Genomic DNA, 17,372 nt, shown 5'->3' on the forward strand with positions numbered 1-17,372 from the left:
CTTCATTTAGAATCGCAACTGACAATATGACCACTTTCAGGTGTCTTCGACCAGCTCAAGATTCTGCCCAAGATTGCCCATGTTCGTACCGAAACGTCTCAGCCATTGGTACCTCCGACAACAAGATCCAGCCCAAGATTGCCGAGGTATGGGTAAGACTGCCGAGGTATGGGTAAGACTGCCAATGTCTCTGTCTCGTCACTCTTTCTGGCGCTATCGATGCCAATGGCGCTCTTCAAGCAGTTGTTAGTACATCCAGATATCCTTGGGACAGTGGACATTGGTCTGCAGAAACAGCCTGGTTTCAGCTTCAAAGTTGATAGTCGGGGTCGAGTGTCGTATCGGCTGATCAACTGAGATGGCGTCTCTTACCCCGAGTATCGTTCACCACTCGCCTGGTAACTCGAGAGTCTGTAAAGCACGATATCTCCGGTTCTCCAGAGTATAAGGGTGTTAGACGCTGCACGATACGTGCTCGGTGGCAACACCCAGTCTTCAAGAGGTGCTAGAGATGGACTTAAAGATGCTTCTATGACGTCAGTAGTGGATCTTCAGAGCTAGGGTACTTGTACGAGTGCTTGTTTCAGGAGAGTTTATGAAGAAGGATACCACAGCATGGCCAACCGTCATATTCTCAGAAAGATGGGAGATTGCTGTCGTGTTCCTGGACTCAACTGTGAGTCAAAAACTCCTCAACAATCGTCATCGTGCTTCATCACTTCGAGGAAAGAACTCGGCAAGAAACTCGACAAGAAACTCGACAAGAAATTTGACAAGAACGACAAGAAACTCGGAGGTAACTCGAAAGTAACTGGCAACAAACTCGCAAGTAACTCGGAAGAAACTCCAGCGGCAGCAACATGTGAGACGCCCTGTGGAGGCGGGCTTCCAGAGACAGTAAATGCCGTGTCCAAGGTGTTTCTGACAGTCCGCTGTTGAAGGGACTCTACTAGAGAACGTCCACTCGGTCTTTTCACTGGTCCAAATTGTCAGACAGGGACAAACACCGTCAGAAGGTTGACTACAGCAATTGGTCACTGACCGGCCGGCCAACTTTCTGTCTCCAATGTAACACTGCCCTACCTGCGTCCATTAGGTACGGTTATACGCCTTTGACTGGAACTGCAGGGGTGTCGTTCTATGATACCGGCACCGTGCTCGTACAGTCGTTTCTGCACATATTGGAGGAGTTCAATCAATCGACGACACCAAATTCAAGTACCCTCGATATGTCATACCGCCACCATTGACAGTGGGTGGTGGTACCAACATTCAACCCTCTTCTTCAGCACTCATGTCTAGAGTTCACGGCGACGATCAGAGTATAACCCTGAGCGTAACAGTTTCGAAACCAGCCATTATGCCCACCTTGACACTTGCTTTTTGATTTTGATTTTTGATTTTTGATTTTCGATCATGCTAGAAAATAGCCGGGCAGACGGTATAAATACCTCCGAGACCCGCTGTTCAGCAGCTGCCCCGACACCACCAACATGATCTTCTCTCACCTTGTGCTTGCAACTGTGGCCGCAGCTGGTGTTGTGCACGTGCCTCTGACGGGTCGAGCTCTTGATGACGTTCCCGAGGTTCGAGACTATCTGTCTAAGCGAGCCTTCCCCGACGGCGTGGTCCATGCCGATCAGATCATGGGCCAGGTCTTCTACGAGACCTATCTCCAGATCGGAACCCCTGCTCAGAACCTTTCATTCAGTTTCGACACCGGCTCGGGCAACCTGTGGTCTCCTGGAAAGAACTCCACCTCCTGCGAGGCTGGCCAATGCCGTGAGGACACTATGTTTGACATTTCTGCGTCCGAGACGTGGAAGTTCAAACGCACCGGCAGGTGGTGGGGTGGCAACGGCATCTTCGGATCAGAGACGGTCCGCTATGCTGGCCAGACTCTCAAAAACTTTGAGTACTGGGTCTCCACCGACCAAATGAACAACAACTTTGGCATTTTCGGCCAGTCTGCATTTAAAGACCCCTCGGTGAGCTTTGTCCAGGGTCTGGCCCACGCTGGTAAGATTTCCCGAGCCGTCTACTCCCTCAACTCCGAGGCCTCCATCACCCGATGGAACCTGGACGCCCCCAAGTCCGAGTGGAGACGAACCGTGAACAACGTCTACTACGGAGGCTATGACCAGGCCAAGTACCAGGGACCCCTGACCGCTATCGACGTGGACCACTACGGTGGATACAAGATGCCCATGTCCGGATTTACGGTCGACGGGGAGTTTGTCGACGATGGCAAAAATTACACCGTGGTTCTCGACACGGGAGGACTCACTCTTCAGGTGCCCAACAAAACCGTGGGGATCCTCGCCAAGAAGCACGGTGGAGAGTGGTCCCTCAAACACGACCGATGGACCATTGACTGTGACGCCAAGCCCGTGCTGACCTACGGATTTGGATACACCCAGATCGACGTGGAGTTTGACCAGTTCATCAAGAAGGCGGTCGGTGGACCCGAGTGTCTGATCCAGCGAATGACCTTTGCCTCGGACGACCAAACCCAGCTTCTCACGGGTCCCCCTGTCATTTCCAACGCTCTGGTCATTTTCGACAACGACCGAAACCAGATTCTGGTGGCCAAGGCCAAGTACACCGACGAGTCCAACGTGGTTGAAATCACCGGAGACATCCCTGGAGCTGTTCAATACAAGGACTTTCTCGCTGGTAAGCCTCTTCCGGGAGACAAGTCCGCAGTTGCTTCTACTCTTGAGGTCAAGGCCACCAACGTCTAACTATTGTAACTATTCAGATTCTCGATAGATTTTTCATTTTGCAGACATGAAAGTAGTGTATTTTTTTTTTTTCTGCATATACATTCATTTAATTATAACTTTGCTGTGTATTGTACTTCCCTTTACTTGACTTTAATTACATACTGAAGTAAAAATGTGAGTACAGTACTTGTAAGTAGAGTCGATACCAATACGGTATCTACTGTACTCCACCTCTTGACTATAATATATATTACTTAATTAACAATGAACTATGACATCTCCTTCACACACAGTCAGTACTTGCGCTCATAGTCGCCCTAATGAGTCAGTCGAGCAACAAAGTTGGCGCCAATGGCCAGGGCCAAGACAATACAAATGGCAGTGGGGCCGATCTGGTCGTCGTACCGGATGGCTCGCTTCCGTCGAATGTTGTAAACTCGCCACAGGTACATGCCAATGGAGTAGAGAATGGTGATGACGGCCGAAATGAAGAAACCAAAGGCGGCCTGGATGGCCAGACGGTCTCCGTAGTTGAGCAGGGTGCCGGCAATGGCTCCCAGAAGAATGCCAATCTCGATCCACGACAGGAAGGTTCGCTCGTTGGCAAAGTAGACCTTGGGCTCGACTCGCACGGGCACGGAGATCCGCTTTCCGGCAGGAACCACGACTCGGGTGTCAAACACGGTTCCGGGAGGCACCTTGGAGAAGTCGTCCTTGCCAGCGATGAAGGTGTCCTTGAACCAGTCGCTGGCATTCTTGAGCGACTTGAGAAGAGCATTGTCTCCACCAGTGTGTCCGGATCCAGAACCCAGGAGGGGCGTGTTCTCCGTAGCGTTAGGAGAGGTGTTAGCAGCGGCAGAAGAAGAAGCAGTGCCGTTGGAACTAGAGGCCACAGCGCCGTTTCCGTTGAAAGAAACGTGGCCATCGGCTCCTCCAGCTCGCTCCTCTTCATCTAGGTAGTTGCCCTCGTTGTCGTCGAGATCATCAAGATCATCGAGCTCGTCGGATCCAGAAACAGACGAGCCAGAAGCCACCTGGGCTCGTTCGATACCCTGGAAGGTGGTGGCGGGCTTTCGAATGTCGACATCCATCTGGGGAAGCCAGAAGGGAATCAGATCAACCATGTCGGGAAGCAGAGTGGCACAACCGTGGATGAACTTGGAGAACTTTGGTACGGCCTCGACAAGATGCGAGGATACAAGCTCTCGAACCCAAGCGGGAGGCTCTTGGCCAAGCTGAGTCTGCAGCTTGACTTCGAGCACAGCGTAGGGGAATCGAAGCACGTCCTTCTCAGGGAGTTGGTTGAAGGGCCAGTCGACACCAATGTCCATTCGTCGCCAGTTGCCGTTGGTTCGGTTCTGGCCGTCAAAGTTGTCTTCTCGGACCATGGTGAGCTCAGTATCCAGAGAGATTCGGACTCGAGCGTCTCCCGGCAGCTGGAAGGCGGTTCGATTGTAGAAGGATCGAACGACAGGTCGCATCTTGTCCTTGATGACTCGGTATTGCACCTCTCGAGCCAGAGCCTCCAGCGACTCGATTTCCTTGAGACTCTTCTTGCCGTCCTTTCGCATCTTCTCAAACGCCTGGGGCACGGTGTAGTCTCCGGCCATGAAGTCGTTGACGTGTTTTTCCTTGAGGTTGAATCGGGCCTTGACGGACTTTTCTCCGGTCCAGTCCTCTCGATGTGTTTTTCGCTCGACAAAGATCTGGTCGGACTTCATGCCTCCGTACCATCGCAGACGAATGGCCTCGGCACCCTCGGTCTTCTCCAGACGGCCCTTGTACAGATCAAGAGGTCGGTTGTCGTAGTAAATGGAGGTGATGGCAGAGTCCTCGGTCTCAAACTCCTTGGAGGCGTTGAAGACCAGCACCGGCAGATGTTTGAGGATAACCAGCTTGAGCTCGGTGATGTTGTCGGGGTGGACCCAGTACTTTGTGGTCTGACGCACAAAGTTCTGCTGGCCTCCTCCGGCGGCCGAGTCTCCCTTGACGGGGTTTCCTCGGGTTCGGACCAGGTCGTACAGCTTGGACAGCTTTACCACCAGGGCGTCGTAGTTGTCCTTGAAGAAGGGTCGGGCGTTGAGTCGGGCAGAGAAGATGGGCTTCACCGGCCACTTTGTGTGTTTGTCGTGCTTCTTGATGATCTTCTGGAAACCCGTGTAGTTGAGTCGGGTGTACTGGGCGAGGTCGTGGACGTCGGCGATGATGTCGGACAACAGGTCCTGCAGGTCCAGGAAGTCCTGCTCCACGGGGGGGTTGGCTGAGTCCAGACGTCGGACCACATCTTCGACCTCAACCTCCGACTCCTTGATTCGTCGGGCAATCTCCGCGGCCTTGACCTTCTGGAACGTGAACACCTTGTCGAGCTCTCCTTCGAGCTGCTGCAGGAAGTTCTTCTCCTTCTCGTCGTCCCATTCGGCGCCCTTGGCAATGCCCTTGTACAGAGCCTCCTTGAGCCCGTCGTAGTCAATGTAGCAGTAGTAGTAGTCCTTGATCAGGCTCTGCTTGAGCTGTTCTCCGAACTTCATTTTGGCGGCGTGGGGTCGTGACGGGGCAAAAAGCTGGTGCAAAAAACAAAACTAGCCGCTCAGGTTCAGTATCAAAAGTCGACGACACTCTTTTATTACCAAGTAGACCCTATTGAGTTGGTCGACGACAGTATCAAAGTTTATGCACACAATTTATGAAGCTAGAGCTACTTGCACTTGTTTGGCACGTGGTAAGGCAGGACGCTGAGAGGCAAGATGAGGAGACCGCAAAACCCGCCGGAGGCCAGCCGAAGAACGGGCGGGGCGCGCGCGACATTGCGGTCTCGTGCCCCATTGGCGTCCGCACGCGCCCCGTTTTTCTGTCCCGACCGTCCCCGACCCGTCAAGATCCAATCAAATGCACAATCGGAAAACGTGCTCTGGGGACGCATATTTGTGCATATTGCGAGCCAGTTCAGTATCAGACTGTTCAGTGTTTGGAGAGAGAGAATGCGTGTGTGTGTGTGTGTGTGTGTGTGGTATGGTGGTATTGGAGCGAGGTGACAGGAGTTGTGTCGTTGTGACATTATCTCACATATATAAATATCTCCATTTCCGCCCTATCCTCGTCGTATGGCCGCAACTGTACCCGCACATCGACTGTTGACCTTCACACAACTGACGTCCACACAACTGACATAAACTCGTAAACTCCAGTCATCAGAGTTTCGGTAACACGGCCCCGAGTGTGTCAGAGGTGGGGCATGAGTGTCATGTCAGCGGTGGATGAGTGTGTCAGCGGTGGACATTTCCCGACTGGCCTATGACCAGTGGCCCTGGGCGCTTTTGTGCCATCTTTACAGCGTCCGACTGCAGCATGGACGACACACTCTTGTGGTGTGGTGCTGACACAGTTGGCCGTTTGCTCGAGACCAAAACAAGAAACTAACCACCTAAACCGATCTAAAAGTGACACTGTTGGCGTCTAGCCCTGAAAAAAAAAGTTTCGATTCGATCGTGGGGACTTTGGAGACTCGACAAAACCGTGGAGCAACGGGGTTTTGTCCGAGATAAAGAGGTCTTTTTGGTGGTTCCGACGAGAGGATCTCAGTGCACTTGGCGGATTTCCCACACCCACAGCCTCTTGGGTAGGCCTCCCAGCCTTTGGCACAACCTTGTCCAAGCAGAAGCTGTGAAAATCCACTAACGCACCCAACTACCGCATTCAGCGGTTTACAACGGCTGTTGGTGAATCGCTCGCCGCGATTACATGGTCGAGCAACTACTGCACTCGCACATATGACCATGTTCTCACCCATCAGACGCTATGGTCTGCAGCAGCAGTGCACATATCCGCCGCTGTCTCCTGTTTGCATCTTTCTTTTGCTCGTATGGCGTATTGTCCAAGTCAATGAAAAAGCCAATCTCGACGATCACCACGATGGAACGGCTCTGATTGGCTCGGGGTCATGTGACTGGTCTTGTTGGCGTCTGTCGCCGCTCTGTCGCACCTCTATCTCGGTCTAGATTTATCATAGGTTTCACTTATGATCGCTAAGGAGTGGACAGGGAGGTTGTGTAGTCAGTAAGATTCGGTGCGAGTATCAGTACGAGTGCAGTACATACCAGTACAATACCAGTATTGCCTTCTTGCACCATGGTTTCCCTCTCTCAGTCACAGGCTTCAAGGGTAAATTCCATCAACTCGAATCGGCTGTGACAACAAAGGGAAGTTTTCAAGCTGACGAAAAGTTCGACAGATTACAGATTCGACCGAACATTGTCTACACCACTCACCTGGGTTGGAGAGAAATGAGAGACGCCATCGTAGACACGGCCAAGGCTCCCGATTGGTGGCTCTTCGTCATACTGATCATCATGTTCGTCCTATTGATTGTGCCAGTCAAAGTGTTTCCTGTAGACACCCCTGTTTGGTGTATTGTTCTTTTCATGGGATTGGTTCCTGTGCGCTCTCAATGGGCAGTCTGAGCCCATGATTGGATATGCCATGCCTGGGCGGTTCATGGCTGTCAATCTCTTCAAAGCAAGCCCAAGAGTACCCCCAGATTGATCTTCTGGCTGCTACTCTGTGCCACGTTGGTGAATGGAGTGGTTGTATTGGACGTCATTGTTCACCTTTCCTGGCCAAACCACCTTCTTCACCGCCTCGGTTGCTTGGGGCGTTATTGGACCGGCGAAGACTTTCGAATAGTATACTATGAAGTGGATATTCTTGTTTGGATCATGTGTCGGACTCTTCTTCTACCCAGCTGATGACCAAGTGGTGGCCCAAACACGCAGACAGAATCGACTTTTACCGATGCAAATACCTCTACTTCAACCCTCCGATGTTTGTTATGGGACTTGTCGACGATTGGGCAAGTGACCTACAGAGTCGGAGGTTTGTATCTCGCTCTGCCGAATCTGGCATGGTGGAGAAAGTGTGCTTACATGGAGGACATCATTGTGACTGGCATCGCCCTGTCGGCAATCATCTTCTTCTACTCGGTCCAACACCATCCAAAACGGATTGGTGGGATAGTGGGGTAATAACGCAACGTTGTTGGAATCGGATATGATGGAGAAGACATTCCTCCGAATGCACCGCCCTCCAGAGGGCCCGGATACAAATCAGGAGTCCAAGTGGGTGAGAGTGGTGGGTGAGAGTGGTGGATGAGATGATTGGTGACGCCACGGGTTCCGCTGCTGCTCCTAGTATGTCGTCAATGGGTTGTATTCAGAAACTTCAGCGGCCCGACCCTCGTGCAACCAAGATCATCATCTAGCTCAGTCCGATGCCACTGTCGAAACAGTGATTGGTTTCAAGCATGTGGTGATTGATCCGGGTCTTTGATACACTCCGGCGGAGGATAACGTGATTGTCATTAGTTCAAGAAGTCTTTGAACACTCTCGAAATGCCAGATGGCTGAGGTAGAAAGACCACAGCCTTGTGGATGTGATGAACAGTCGCAGAGAGGGCGTTTGAAAGATCTACAGACTCAATGGGGTCCGTGTCTTTGCGTTTCTGTCAGGCGTAGTTGATCTGGTTTCGTAACGAATGGCTATCCACATCTCTGCTCGGGGTGAAGCACAACCAATGAGTATCATGACAAGTGACGAGCAATAAAAAAGGCGAGCAATAAAAAAGGCGAACAATAAAAAGAGCAATGAACCTGCATGAATGGCAATTGGACCTTTTCGACAGCAGAAACCGAAAGCACCCCTTCTACTTTACACCTCTACTCTCCCTACAGTCTTTCCGGTACAGTACAGGCTCTCTGGCTTGTAAGCAGACCATGGTCGTGTGAGCGAATTTTGTTCTCCCGATGAGTCTCCAAGACTCTGGTTATCGGAACGCCCCAAGCAAGTGATGTAAGTTGTTATTGTTTTTGTTATACACTTGTTCAATAGTTGGTACATAGTGTACTTGTAGTTCAACTTTGTTCCTCCTACACATGGCCAAATCAGGTTTTGTAGAGAATCTTCAAGAGCATTCAAAACCACGAATATTGCAGCTACGGGAAATCTGAAGAGTGCATCGTGCTCCCAGCCTCTGTAGGAACACGTCGATAGCTTCCTCGCCCTCCTAGCATCAACGTGAACCCACATATGGGGCCCTCCTATGCTCCACTCCAGCTGGCTGCGCGTCCAAAACAGGACCCTTAAATATTATGGGCGGTGAAAAATGAAAAATGCACGAGAGTGTGAAATCTCGTTGACGGCGCTAAAATCGTCGATAACGGAGACGGCGAAAAGAAACGACATTCGCCCTGGCCCGTCGCCGCACACATCCACCGCCCCCATATTATTAATCACCGGGTTTTTTTTTATTCTAGGGTTAAACTCGAGGAATCCACACTACAGACTCTCACCACACTAAAGTACCATGTCCAACTACCGACGAGGCGTGGGCAGCTACTCACGGATGCTAGGCGGAGGCACCAACCCGTTTGCCGCGTACACTGCCCGCAAGGCCAAAACCAAGAAGCGCGTACTCGACAAGTACGAGATCATCGGCTACATTGCGGCAGGCACCTACGGACGTGTCTACAAGGCCCGAAGCAAGGATCCCGGTGACACCAACCAGTACGCCATCAAGAAGTTCAAGGCGGACAAGGAAGGCGAAATGGTGCACTACGCGGGCATCTCTCAGTCGGCATGTCGAGAGGTGGCTCTGTGTGCCGAGCTGGACAACAGAAACATCACCAAGCTGGTGGAAACCATCCTGGAAGACACGTGTATCTACATGGTGTTTGAATATGCAGAACACGACCTGCTGCAGATTATTCATTATCACAGCCATCCCGAGAGGAAGCCCATTCCTGAATACACCCTCAAGTCGATTCTATGGCAGCTTCTCAACGGAGTCTCCTATCTGCATCAAAACTGGGTCCTGCATCGAGATCTCAAGCCGGCCAACACCATGGTGACGAGCGACGGAGTGCTCAAAATCGGAGACCTGGGCCTGGCCCGCCTGTTTTCCAACCCCCTGCAATCGCTGTACTCGGGAGACAAGGTGGTGGTCACCATTTGGTACAGAGCTCCTGAGCTGCTTCTAGGAGCCCGACACTACTCGCCAGCAGTCGACCTATGGGCTGTGGGCTGCATATTTGCCGAGCTCCTGGCTCTCAGACCTATTTTCAAGGGAGAGGAGGCCAAGATGGACAACAAGACCAATGTGCCCTTCCAGCGAAACCAGATGCAGAAAATCATTGAGATTCTGGGATCTCCCCAGGAAGATGATTGGCCAAGTCTGAGCAAGTTCCCCGAGTACGAGTCGCTCAAGCAGATGAAGACCTTCCCTCCCAATCTCGAAGCCTGGTACCAGAGTATCGGAGGTACCAACCAGAAGGGCTTCCAGCTCTTGTCGCGACTGTTGGAGTACGACCCAGCCAAGCGTCTTACCGCTAACGACGCCCTCTTGCATCCCTACTTTACTGAGGCTCCCAAGGTGAGTCAAAACGTCTTTGAGCGACAGGAGTACAAGTATCCGCCTCGGAGGATCTCGTGCGAGGATAGCGACATTAAGACCATGACGTACCAGGGAACCAAGCGGGGTAGTCAAGGAGGAGACAACTTGCATCCTAGAAAGAAGCAGAAGTAGACGTTTGACTCAGAGGGCACCCGAAATAATCCACTTTAGAGGGTAGGTGGTGGGTGACTTTTCAACTGAGTGAAGGCAGTGGCTGTGTCAAATGAGACCTAGAAATGGTGAAAGAGACTATCACAATCCCCCTTTTCTCTTAAAAGACTAGAAGAGCTACGGCAGCAGTCCAAACACTCCTCTCGCGGAATAGTGTCGCCTCATTCTAACATGAGCTCTGGAATCTACAATGAATTATTTATTGTTTATGTGAATTTGATCTCAGTATCTGGATGCTAATACGAGAGGACAATAGCGCCATCGCAGTCACTATCTAAGCACCAGAAATGCACACACATTTCTCTTGGACTTACAAATACGTCATACAGCGTCACCAACCGCCCTAACCTCTTCCACGCATCCCCAGCAACATGTGGAAATCTTGGTGCAGGAGGTGGATTTTGCAATTGTGGAGGAAATAATGACATGGGACAAGTGTTACAAGTCTCATTCTGTTGCTCTTGTTGCCAGCTTTCGTCTGGTATATTTGGATCTCGATCTTCATGTGTGATGACTCAGCTGGCAGGAGGTGAACAATTTTGGAGCGGCCAAATGCGCCACACTGAATGCCGCAAGAATCGGATGAGAACCGTAGACATACTGGCATGTCAATTGAAACTGTGGGTGTCTACTCGTGTACTCTTCTGATATATAATTATCGATTTTCTTCTTCCAGACTGGAAATAGCTCAGATTCCCAACTGTCCCTCCACCTACCTCCCTGGTTGTCTCACAAGGCTGAAACTTGAACTGGGCCATCTTTATCAAGTATAAAACCCATTGTCACCTTCTCTGTCCCCACAGACCTTCCAACGGCTTCTTTTTGGCCCCGCAAGTTCATCCTGAAGCCCCCCACCCACCTATCACGAGAATAAGCTTTCTGGCAACAACCCAAATAAATTTATTTGGCAAGCGAAAAAAGTAAAATCAAACTTGACCATTCAACCATCATGGGCGTATTCATTAAACAGGAGCAGCTTCCGGCTCTCAAGAAGTACAAGTGAGTATGGATGTGGCGAAGTTGGAAGAACGGTCACGTGAGCTCGACGAGTGGTGTTGACGTTCACTTTGACAGTCCTGAGGTGGAGATAATGACGTACTACCAATAGTGTAGGGGATGAGGACGTGTTGGGGTTGTGGCAGCAGATACATGGTCATAATATATGGCTGTCTGTTATCTAAGACAAGTGCCGGATCGATCGCGTGGATGTATATCCTAATCTACGCCAGTGGTTCATGCTAACCCAGGTACTCCGCCGAGGATCACTCGTTCATCTCCAACAACATTCTGCGCCCCTTCTGGCGACAGTTTGTCAAAATCTTCCCTCTGTGGATGGCCCCCAACATGGTGACTCTGTTGGGCTTCTTCTTTGTCATTGTGAACTTCATCACCATGCTCATTGTTGATCCCACCCACGACCGCGAGCCTCCCAGATGGGTCTACCTCACCTACGCTCTGGGTCTGTTCCTTTACCAGACATTTGATGCCTGTGACGGATCCCATGCCCGACGAACTGGCCAGAGTGGACCCCTTGGAGAGCTGTTTGACCACTGTGTCGACGCCATGAATACCTCTCTGATTCTCACGGTGGTGGTGTCCACCACCCATATGGGATATAACATGAAGCTGCTGATTGTGCAGATTGCCGCTCTCGGAAACTTCTACCTGTCGACCTGGGAGACCTACCATACCGGAACTCTGTACCTTTCTGGCTTCTCTGGTCCTGTTGAAGGTATCTTGATTCTGGTGGCTCTTTTCGTCCTCACCTTCTTCACTGGTCCCAACGTGTACGCTCTGACCGTCTACGAGGCTCTTCCCGAATCCATCACTTCGCTGCTGCCTGCCAGCTTCCTGGACGTCACCATCACCCAGATCTACATTGGATTCGGAGTGCTGGGCATGGTGTTCAACATCTACGGCGCCTGCGGAAACGTGATCAAGTACTACAACAACAAGGGCAAGAGCGCTCTCCCCGCCATTCTCGGAATCGCCCCCTTTGGCATCTTCTACGTCGGCGTCTTTGCCTGGGCCCATGTTGCTCCTCTGCTTCTCTCCAAGTACGCCATCGTCTATCTGTTTGCCATTGGGGCTGCCTTTGCCATGCAAGTCGGCCAGATGATTCTTGCCCATCTCGTGCTTGCTCCCTTCCCCCACTGGAACGTGCTGCTCTTCTTCCCCTTTGTGGGACTGGCAGTGCACTACATTGCACCCGTGTTTGGCTGGGACGCCGATATCGTGTCGGTTAACACTCTCTTCACCTGTTTTGGCGCCACCCTCTCCATTTACGCCTTCTTTGTGCTTGAGATCATCGACGAGATCACCAACTACCTCGATATCTGGTGTCTGCGAATCAAGTACCCTCAGGAGAAGAAGACTGAGTAATCGAGTCCCGACACGGTCCAAAAGACATTATATATAGACAGAAATAAATTTATACATTGACTAACGAGTGAGTACAGCAGTGAATGGCAAGTCACCAGCCACAAGACAAGTTCAAGTAAGTACAAGAACAGTGCGTATCAGTAGATGCTGTACTTGCAACGTGCTTCTCTGTCAATCTCAGTCTCTCATTTTGTCTTGTCTCTCTTCAACTTTCTTCTCTCCATCACCATGGCATACACCTTCCATTATGATGTTCCACTATGATGATGCAAGAGATGTGTAGAGGAGCATTCAGAAGCTGAAAAGGCGGAAAACGACCCCTTCGAGTGCTCAAAAGCCTCATCGATTTGCTTGCACAAGTACTGTATAAGCATTCATTCTACAGCTACTCCGGAACGATCGCCTCTATACTCTCCTTGAGTTTTGCCGCAATGATCTACTTTAGATCCGGCTTATATCCGGCCACTACACGAGATCATCGGAAGGGCCCAAAGATGATCCCTCTACATGGAAGTAGACACACGCACATGACACGCACGCGCGCCACCAGCAATCAATCATCGCAGTTCGGTCGTCCTTAATCTATATACAATTCCTTAAGCGGTGGCAGCGGGGGCCACGGCAGTGGTAGCACCGGGGGCAACAATGTCGTTAGAGCCCTGAGCCAGCTTCATCTCGGCCTCCGTCTCGTTGAGCTGCTGCTCGGACATGATGGACAGAGCCAGAGGAACACCAAGCAACAGAGAAGAAGAGGTGATGATGTAGATGGCCTTACCGCCGAAAGAAAAGCCAGCAGAGGCCCAGTCGTAGATGGTGGAGGCGGCCTTGGAGGCAAAAACTCGATGCTGAGGGGGAACAATGTCCTTGAGAGCAACCACTCGCTCGTAGATGGTCTCATCAATGTCAAACTCATCATCCTCATCCTCCTCAGCATCCTCGTCGTCAGATCCAACGTCCGAGTACTCCTGCTCGGCGGCCTCGGCGGCGGCAGCAGCAGCAACCTGCTCGTCAAAGAGCTTCTGGTCGTTTTCGTCGTTGATAGCCGTAAGAGTGACCATTGTTGTTGTGTACTATGAGTGTTTTTGCGTAGTGTGAGATTTGCTGTGACAATTAGCGATACAAAGATGCACTGAAAAAACTCAATTTCAAAGACAGGGTAAGAGCGTATGGGGAAGCTTAGAGAAGCGAGTTGGACCTGTCGACTGCAAAACCCTAACCCGAAACCCGCAGTCGAGAAAACCCCAACCCGTACTGTTACTGTACTCCACACCTATCACGTGCAAGTTGGGCTGGCTGGCTATTATTCGATTCTGGAGTGATAACGGCTATTAAACGGGTTACTTGGGATTCCCTGTGCCTTCTCAACCTCAAACATTGAACATTGAAGTGGAATGTTCGAAACTTCAAAGGACTATACAAGGATACTTGTTTAGTAGCAGTTTATCAGATCGCCTTCTCGAGCTCAACTGCCATGATTCCGAGACCAGTACAAGAGTGGAGAGATGATTAATTTTGAATCTCGGAGCTTCTTAATAGCCCAGATGTAGTTTGAGGTACCCTTGAAACATCAGCTTCCATACAATGTGTTTCTGGATGAATCTCGCCGTCAACTTTGTGCGATGTACAGCAGACTCCAAAGGCTTCAAAGGGCTTTAATGGGCTCCAAAGGACTGAAGGACGTTGCTGGACCTTCTATTACACACCGGGTGTGTCTATGTGCAGCGGTATCTATCTTCTCTGTCATTGTAGTTGAATATCGTTCAAGAACATGTCTCAGACTAAAGCCTTATCATGTGTAAATTGAGAAATGCCGGTAGATTATAGAAGTGACAAATCATTATTCGAATAGAAGGAGTTACTTCTATTGCTTTCATTCTCTCAGGTTTAATATCACCCGTTGTATTACTTCAGAAATCGTACAGTACAGTACATACCTATCTCTACACGGTTCAAAGCACAGCCACACCACCCTGCGAAATGCAAGCAAGCAAGATGGCGTATATCATGCGTCCAACAAGGTCCCAATCTCTTGTCCGTTGCTTCTTTCTGCCATTGTGTCTTTCAACCCCGCTTTTGGTGTCACTTTTGGCCCCCTTTGACTAGATAACTTAGCTGAGAGCCGTCAAAGTGTGGGAAGGGTGTTAGTTGTGGTCTGTACTGTACAGTTAGAAACGAGAGGGAGGGACAATGCAGATGGTGGCAATCAATCGTGCTGTTGTACAGCAACATTTTCAACCAAGCAGCCCTTTAGGAGTGTCCCAATCGTCACCCTTTACTCGACGAACCACCCCACCATCCCACCAACGTATCCATGTCTCAGCCGCTTGTGAGACACAGTTGAAACTGCGGGGTGCGCTACAAGTAGCAGATGGTTCGTGGTTAATGCGAGTGATAGCTGCTGTCGAGATATTGTCTGCGCTTTAATCTCGCCATTGTGCCTGACCGAAAAAAACGAGGGGACAGACATCCATTGCCAGTGGGCAGTTGACATAGAGCAGATGTGTATGTGAATACTGCGGAATCGGGGTCAGTCAACCCTCTACAGTCTCACCTGCCAACTGAAACACAAGTTGTGTCTCTCACTGTTCTCGTTAATGTTGCCTGTGTCACTTCAGTATCTGACTGGGTTTAGTCTGGCGCAAGTTGAGTTGGTGGGGGAGCACATGTTACTGTAGACAGTTGAGAGTAAGAGTGCAGTACATACCATACTCTACATGATAATGGAGCTTCTACGAGAGAGCAAGACTCTGGACAAGTCAATTAGTCATCCAAGAAACTCTCACTCCACTCACTCCACTCACTCAACTCACTCATCTCGCTCGACTCACTTTCCGACAACTTCTGCTTCCCCACCCTTGACTCTAAGTCAATATCACTCCTAACTATCAACTCTTTGTGACACTGCTTATATCGAACTGTCACCTTAACCCAAACATACCCACCTTGATATCACTATTTATACCCGGTCGATACCAGTCCAGTCACTCAGTATCCATACAGTTTTGAGGCGCACACGGCATCCGGTATACCTGCCACAATCAGTAAATCCCAACTGACACAAGGTACTAAAGCCATACCACACCAACCCGCGAGCGCGACACAAAGACAAACAAGACACCACAGAGACTTCCTGATGGTGGCGCAACTGGTCAGCTACTACTTGCGAGCCGCCGTGGCTTCGCCCAAGCTCCTCTACGATCATGGCATGCCCAACGGAGAGGTCCTGGACATGGCCTATCTCACCGACGAGCTTCTCATCAGTGCAGGCCCCACCAACGACTACCGACGCAGCTTCTACCGGCCCGCTACTGCGGAGCTCAAACAGTATCTGGATTCCAACCATAAGGACGGCTGGCTAGTGTACAACTTCCGAGCCGAGCCGTCGGGCTACGAGGACTCCGATCTCGACAATCGTGTCGTCCACTTGCCCTTCAGAGACCACACCCCTCCGCCCTTCTTTTACATTCCCCTGTTCATCGAGTCCATTCGAGACCACGTTGGCGGTGCCAACCCAGCCAAGCGAACACCTCCAAGCACACCCCCTCGGGCCCCGTCCAGTGACTCCGTGGACACAGATACCTCCACACGCCCCTTGGCCCCTTCCCAGTCGTCACTTCTCGAGGGGATTTCCTCGGACCCTTCTCTGGTCCCCACCACAGACGTGTCGTCGCTTCAGCTGTGGGAACGCAGCGACTCGGGACGGTCCCACTCTTCGGGATCGGACGACACCAGCCTGGCATCTCAGATGTCGGTTAACTCACAGATGTCGCAGGTTAGTCAGGCGTCGTCCCAGTCCCAGATCAGCCGCATCTCGGGCTCTCTGCAAAGCTCCATCGGGTCCACCGTCTCTGCACCAAGAGTGGCAGTTCTTCACTGTAAGGCGGGCAAGGGACGATCGGGGCTCATGGGATGCGCCTTTTTGGTGGCTGAGCGGGGCTGGTCTGTCAAGAACGCCGCCGACAGCTTCACTCGGGTGCGGATGAGACCTGGGTTTGGCGAAGGGGTCTCTATTCAGAGCCAAAAGCGCTACCTCAATTACACCTACGACTGGGCTCAGGTGATTGCTCGTCAGTACAGGGATATCAAGGTCGACCTGGACTACATTCGGGTGTGGAAGCCCCAGTATTCGGACATTGTCATCACCCTATCCGACTACGAGAACGATAGTGACCGGGCCGAGTACTCTCCCTCTGCCATTCCCGAGGTCAAGAAACGATACATCTCCAGCCCGGAGGACCTCACGAACGAGACGGACGACTACATTACCTTCCGGCCCAAGGAGACTGTGTCACTAACAGGTGACTGTCGAGTCAAGGTCAAACATGTCGTGGCCAATCCGTTTAGCCTTCCTCTTGTGGATGGCCAAGGCGATGCTTGGTTCAACCTCTTTTTTGAGACCTTTCGAGTTCGGGAGGGTGCGTATGACTTCCACAACACCGAGGGCATGTTTTCCGTATCGTGGAGTCACATGGATGGGTTCCGGGGCAATTTCCAGAAGGGAATGTGGCTCTGTGAACGGGTGGAGGTCGGGTGGAGGGTCGCCCAGTCCCAGGAGGGCACCGTCCAAGAATCATAGACCATCCGTATTGCTATAGCTTGATATTTATTACTGGTAGAACCGATACCCTTGTTGTGTATTACTGTGCGTTCCT

General features: G+C 51.1%; 12 protein-coding genes across 12 annotated transcripts; 7 read left to right on the forward strand and 5 right to left on the reverse strand.

Moving 5' to 3' along the window:
• Positions 1-26: 26 nt before the first annotated feature.
• On the forward strand, positions 27-939 carry YALI1_C15307g (uncharacterized protein; the record flags this gene model as incomplete). The annotated part of the gene is made up of 2 exons (XM_068282295.1): positions 27-166; positions 639-939. The coding sequence occupies 2 exons, from the start codon at positions 27-29 to the stop codon at positions 937-939; spliced, it is 441 nt and encodes a 146-aa protein (XP_068138396.1).
• Positions 940-1,493: 554 nt separating this feature from the next.
• Positions 1,494-2,744, forward strand: YALI1_C15322g (uncharacterized protein; the record flags this gene model as incomplete). The annotated part of the gene is made up of 1 exon (XM_501700.4): positions 1,494-2,744. One exon carries the CDS (start codon positions 1,494-1,496, stop codon positions 2,742-2,744), a length of 1,251 nt encoding a protein of 416 aa, XP_501700.2.
• A 299-nt stretch (positions 2,745-3,043) lies between these two features.
• On the reverse strand, positions 3,044-5,254 carry YALI1_C15359g (uncharacterized protein; the record flags this gene model as incomplete). The annotated part of the gene is made up of 1 exon (XM_501701.3): positions 3,044-5,254. The coding sequence occupies one exon, from the start codon at positions 5,252-5,254 to the stop codon at positions 3,044-3,046; it is 2,211 nt and encodes a 736-aa protein (XP_501701.3).
• A 691-nt stretch (positions 5,255-5,945) lies between these two features.
• Positions 5,946-6,513, reverse strand: YALI1_C15369g (uncharacterized protein; the record flags this gene model as incomplete). Its single annotated transcript, XM_068282296.1, has 2 exons — positions 5,946-6,179; positions 6,229-6,513. The coding sequence occupies 2 exons, from the start codon at positions 6,511-6,513 to the stop codon at positions 5,946-5,948; spliced, it is 519 nt and encodes a 172-aa protein (XP_068138397.1).
• Positions 6,514-6,878: 365 nt separating this feature from the next.
• YALI1_C15377g (uncharacterized protein) lies at positions 6,879-7,146 on the reverse strand (the record flags this gene model as incomplete). Its single annotated transcript, XM_068282297.1, has 2 exons — positions 6,879-6,986; positions 7,030-7,146. 2 exons carry the CDS (start codon positions 7,144-7,146, stop codon positions 6,879-6,881), a joined length of 225 nt encoding a protein of 74 aa, XP_068138398.1.
• Positions 7,147-7,981: 835 nt separating this feature from the next.
• Positions 7,982-8,303, reverse strand: YALI1_C15388g (uncharacterized protein; the record flags this gene model as incomplete). The annotated part of the gene is made up of 2 exons (XM_068282298.1): positions 7,982-8,142; positions 8,195-8,303. 2 exons carry the CDS (start codon positions 8,301-8,303, stop codon positions 7,982-7,984), a joined length of 270 nt encoding a protein of 89 aa, XP_068138399.1.
• A 778-nt stretch (positions 8,304-9,081) lies between these two features.
• Positions 9,082-10,299, forward strand: YALI1_C15398g (uncharacterized protein; the record flags this gene model as incomplete). The annotated part of the gene is made up of 1 exon (XM_501702.3): positions 9,082-10,299. One exon carries the CDS (start codon positions 9,082-9,084, stop codon positions 10,297-10,299), a length of 1,218 nt encoding a protein of 405 aa, XP_501702.3.
• A 210-nt stretch (positions 10,300-10,509) lies between these two features.
• Positions 10,510-10,986, forward strand: YALI1_C15412g (uncharacterized protein; the record flags this gene model as incomplete). Its single annotated transcript, XM_068282299.1, has 2 exons — positions 10,510-10,563; positions 10,606-10,986. 2 exons carry the CDS (start codon positions 10,510-10,512, stop codon positions 10,984-10,986), a joined length of 435 nt encoding a protein of 144 aa, XP_068138400.1.
• A 301-nt stretch (positions 10,987-11,287) lies between these two features.
• Positions 11,288-12,720, forward strand: YALI1_C15420g (uncharacterized protein; the record flags this gene model as incomplete). The annotated part of the gene is made up of 2 exons (XM_501703.3): positions 11,288-11,337; positions 11,586-12,720. The coding sequence occupies 2 exons, from the start codon at positions 11,288-11,290 to the stop codon at positions 12,718-12,720; spliced, it is 1,185 nt and encodes a 394-aa protein (XP_501703.1).
• Positions 12,721-13,316: 596 nt separating this feature from the next.
• Positions 13,317-13,778, reverse strand: YALI1_C15445g (uncharacterized protein; the record flags this gene model as incomplete). Its single annotated transcript, XM_501704.3, has 1 exon — positions 13,317-13,778. The coding sequence occupies one exon, from the start codon at positions 13,776-13,778 to the stop codon at positions 13,317-13,319; it is 462 nt and encodes a 153-aa protein (XP_501704.1).
• Positions 13,779-14,697: 919 nt separating this feature from the next.
• YALI1_C15454g (uncharacterized protein) lies at positions 14,698-14,971 on the forward strand (the record flags this gene model as incomplete). Its single annotated transcript, XM_068282300.1, has 2 exons — positions 14,698-14,796; positions 14,840-14,971. The coding sequence occupies 2 exons, from the start codon at positions 14,698-14,700 to the stop codon at positions 14,969-14,971; spliced, it is 231 nt and encodes a 76-aa protein (XP_068138401.1).
• Positions 14,972-15,853: 882 nt separating this feature from the next.
• On the forward strand, positions 15,854-17,296 carry YALI1_C15465g (uncharacterized protein; the record flags this gene model as incomplete). The annotated part of the gene is made up of 1 exon (XM_501705.3): positions 15,854-17,296. One exon carries the CDS (start codon positions 15,854-15,856, stop codon positions 17,294-17,296), a length of 1,443 nt encoding a protein of 480 aa, XP_501705.3.
• Positions 17,297-17,372: the final 76 nt, after the last annotated feature.

Source organism: Yarrowia lipolytica, chromosome 1C, assembly GCF_001761485.1.
Source record: "Yarrowia lipolytica chromosome 1C, complete sequence".
Lineage (NCBI taxonomy): Eukaryota > Fungi > Ascomycota > Dipodascomycetes > Dipodascales > Yarrowia > Yarrowia lipolytica.